The sequence below is a fragment of the Parus major genome, chromosome 5, assembly GCF_001522545.3.
Source record: "Parus major isolate Abel chromosome 5, Parus_major1.1, whole genome shotgun sequence".
NCBI lineage: Eukaryota > Metazoa > Chordata > Aves > Passeriformes > Paridae > Parus > Parus major.
In genome coordinates this window covers 59,560,321-59,564,150 of record NC_031774.1, presented here as the reverse complement: position 1 = coordinate 59,564,150, position 3,830 = coordinate 59,560,321, and the positions used below count along the sequence as shown (strand labels likewise).

The 3,830-nt window shown below is 55.4% G+C and overlaps 1 protein-coding gene across 2 annotated transcripts in view; it reads left to right on the top strand.

The window, feature by feature from the left end:
* The window catches only part of GNG2 (G protein subunit gamma 2), a 21,558-nt gene extending 18,508 nt beyond the window's left edge, over positions 1–3,050 (top strand). For both annotated transcript variants that reach the window (XM_015632266.3, XM_015632267.3), the window contains exons 2-4: positions 494–560; positions 1,492–1,607; positions 2,615–3,050. In XM_015632266.3, the coding sequence (XP_015487752.1) occupies positions 1,521–1,607; positions 2,615–2,743 (216 nt within the window). In that variant the 5' untranslated portion in view covers positions 494–560; positions 1,492–1,520 and the 3' untranslated portion in view covers positions 2,744–3,050. The remainder of the gene's footprint in view (positions 1–493; positions 561–1,491; positions 1,608–2,614) is intronic.
* Positions 3,051–3,830: the final 780 nt, after the last annotated feature.

The window sequence follows — 3,830 nt, the reverse complement described above, 5'->3', positions numbered from 1 at the left end:
AACCACGGCACATCCCAGGGCTTTGCAGGGAAAGGAGGAGCAGGAGGGGTGAGCCCTGCTGCTCAAACCCTTCTCCAGCCGTGAAAAAGGAGCGGGGAGAGATGAGCTAAACCCCCAGGGAAACAACCCAGGGGCTGAGCTGCACCTCCAGCCATGGCACCGAGGGGAGCAGATCCAGCCAGGAGCTCGGGCTGGCACTGGGAGCTGGGCTGGAGCGTTTTGGCAGCATTTCCCATGAGATGCTCCTTCCAGCCCAGCACCAGGGAGTTAAACCCTGGCCCTGTGCATCCTCCCTCCAGCCCTGGGCTACTTGCCCGCTGACTGAAACCTCTTCCTGTGCTGCAAACCTCGCTGAATGCAAACAAAAACTGTCCCTGGGGGCTGGGCTTGCAGGGCACACAGAAGGAGCCTGGGGATGTCTGTGGGGGTCCCTGGTGCTGGAAATGATGGACCCATGGAGCTGAGTTTCATTTTCTGTTCTCTTTATTTGAAGGCAGTGAAGGGCCAAGAGGAGCAGAGCTTCCCTTAGAGGCAGAAATCACCGGAGAGATCGGCTTCTGGTAAAAAACAACCCCACCTTGTGCTCCCCTCCTCATCCTCAAACCTGGCATGACTCCTCCTCCAAACACAGGCACCACTGCCAGGCTGATTCTTTCTCTAAATCCATAAATCCCTCTCTCCCAGCACTCTAAACCCCCTGAGATCATCTTGAGCCGGGCATGCCCTCATCTTTTCCTTAAAACACCACAATTCCCTTATTTTAGGGCTCGTCCCATCGCCCAGGGGTCTCGCTGTGTCCCGCTATTGCAAAATAAAATCCCCTTTTGGAGCTGGCAGGCAGCTCCAGGCAGGCAGGAGCTCTGCTGGAAAACACTTGCTGCTGGAGGAGCTGGATGCTGGGATTCTGCTGCCTCTGCCAGAGCTCTCTGCTGCTAGAAAGTGCCGGAAAAACATCCGGGATCCAGCCTGCCGTGGCCTTAATGAGCATCCCCCGCCTGCCTGGGGTGGAAATGTCGAGAAACAGGAAACTCCAGCATCCTGTTTAGCATCTCAATGTGCAAATTGGCAGCAGGGACACGGCCAGGGGAGGCTGAGGGACACTGGACACACACTGGGCAGCGGCAGGGGCTGGGTGATGGCCAGGGAATGAGTCTGGCACGGAAATCCCGTTCCCGGATTTTTGTGGCTGTTGGCGGACTTTGATGGAAGAGCAAAGAGCAAAGTGCAGCTCAGCTGGGTCCTGCTGGGCTCTGGACAGTCCCAGTGTCACCCCAGTGTCACCCCAGTGTCACCCCAGTGCCACCCCAGTGTCACCCCAGTGCCGTCCCTGCCCTGGGGACAGTGGGAGGTCACCGTGTCCCTGCCCTGGGTCATCATCTGCCATCCTCACCCCTCATTTTGATGGCTCTAACGTGGCCTCAGCCCATCCCCTGGGGTCCTGCAGGGCTGGGAGCATCCCAGTGGCTGATCCCGCTGTTTTCCTGCCCACAGCCCATCCCGGGAGCGCTCCTGGCTTGCCCATGGCTAGCAACAACACTGCTAGCATAGCACAAGCCCGCAAGCTGGTGGAGCAGCTGAAGATGGAGGCCAACATCGACAGGATAAAGGTTGGGATGTTTGGGAGCTGCCTCTGGGAGTGCTGGGAGGTGGTGGCTGCTGGCCAGAGCTCGTGGAGGGAGCTGGGATGCAGAACCAGGCGGTGTTTGTGGGGGATTCTCTTGTTTTAAGTGATCCTGAGGGCTCTGGCTGAGGGCAGCGGGAGCTGGGATTGCAGAATCCAGGAATGGTTTGGGTTGGAGGAGACCTTAAAGCCCTTCTTGTTCCATCCTCCTGCCAGGGACACCTTCCACCATCCCAGGCTGCTCCAAGCCCCATCCTGGGCGCTCCCAGGGGTGGGAGGCAGCTGGAAGCATCACCTGGAGCCCCGTGGGGTGGTGGGAGGGAGTGACTGTCCCCAAAACATCCCAGCTCCTTGCCAAGAGCTTAAATCCAGGAGAGAAGTGCTCCAGGGCTGGGATGAGCTCTGGTGGCCTGGGAGCTGCTGCCATGCATTTTTGGGGCTGTTTTCCCCATTTTTGTGTCCCTGGGGATGCCTTTCCTTGCAGCAGGGTTGGATATACAGAATTATTTAAAGGATCAGGGCTCTAACAGCCATACAGATGCTCTCAGCCGTCCTCCCTGCTCCCATGGATCCCAAACATGGAATGAATGAGGTCCCTGAAGTGATTCCCTGGCGCTGGAGCAGCTCCTTTGTATGAAAGGGAATATGAAAACTCCACCACGGAATGCTGCTCCATGGTGGGATAAAGAGCGAGGCTGGTGGGTGAGGGCAGGAAATTCCTGCCAAGGGATGCTAAAGTCAGTCCTTGTCTGGTGCAGGAGGGGAATGGGGGAAGGCTGGGAAGGCTGGGAATGGGAACACAGCCAGCTCAGAGCCCAGAGGTGAAGAACCAGCCCGGAACCAGCCCCAGCAGGGCCGTGCTGCTCCGTCCTCATCTCAGATCCGATATTCCCTGCCCGGGGATGCTGCCAGCCCTTCCCTGCTGGTGACACCTCTCCAGGTGGGATGTCCCCAGCACAGCCTGGCCCTGACACGGGGCTCCTCCTTTTGCAGGTGTCCAAAGCAGCAGCAGACCTGATGGCGTACTGCGAAGCCCACGCCAAGGAGGACCCTCTATTGACCCCCGTCCCGGCCTCAGAAAACCCCTTTAGAGAGAAGAAGTTCTTCTGTGTGATCTTGTAAACCCTGGAGGAGCCTGACGGGCACTCAGGCCACCCTGAACACTGATGTAGAGTTTTTAGGAATGGGGACGACCTGCTGGTCCGCAGAATTTAAACAAAAATAAGTTAAAAAAACACGGCCTGGAAGCTACAGAGATGTGCATGTTTAAAGAACCTGGCCACCTTTGGGGGAATCAGATGATCTGCATTGCCAGGCAAAAGATCTGAAGTCTGTAGAGTTGCCTAGAAAGAGAAAAACAAACAAACCAACAAACAAACAAAAAAAAAAACCCCGTGTAAAGAATAAATCTGTGTCACTTTTCTGCTCACAAAATTGTTCGATTGTTCCATATTTAAAGCACCAGAGCTGTGCTGAGCAAAGTTAACTGCTAAGGATGTGTAAAAAACCTTCTTGGAATGATGTTGTTGGTTTCTTTCCAAGCTAATAATTTTGATTTGTCGGATATATAGCGACAGGTTCGGTGGCTGTGCTGTTACTCAATGTTTGGTCTTGTGCTTTTTTCATTTCTGGCTGTAGCGTAGCAGGGGAGGGGTCCAGGGGACAGCGGCAGCTCCGTGTCCCCAGCAAACCCCGCTTTTTTACCATTCTCTCTATGGTTAGCTTTGGTTCTGCAAGTAAAAGTGATTCCTGTGTCGTGCTTGGTGCTTCATGGCCCTGTGATGACATTCAGTGGTAGTGCATGAGAGTTTAATTCCGTTCATCCGCTCCAGACTTTGCTTTTCTAGCGTTTGGCACCACGTGCTGGTGGAAGGAGCCGTAGGGAGGAGACAGAGGCGATTCTGAAAGCAAAGAGAGCTCCTGAGATGCCTTAGACGTGCCTGAAATACCTCCTGCCCTAGGGCAGGTGCCAGCCCGGGTGCAGGGCGAGCCAGAAATCCCAAAATCAAAGTCGACCACTTCTTTCCGGGTCTTTCCTTTCTCCTACACCTCCGTGCCTCTGCCCTCCTCGCTCGGTCCCGCTCTTTCCCCCGTTCCTGGTAGTGTTTCCTTCCCTTGGGGATGGTCTGGAATGTTGCTGGTGTGTTGTTCAGTGCTGGGATGCTGCTTTGTGGTGGGATGCTGCTTCAGGGTGGGGTACAGCTCCATG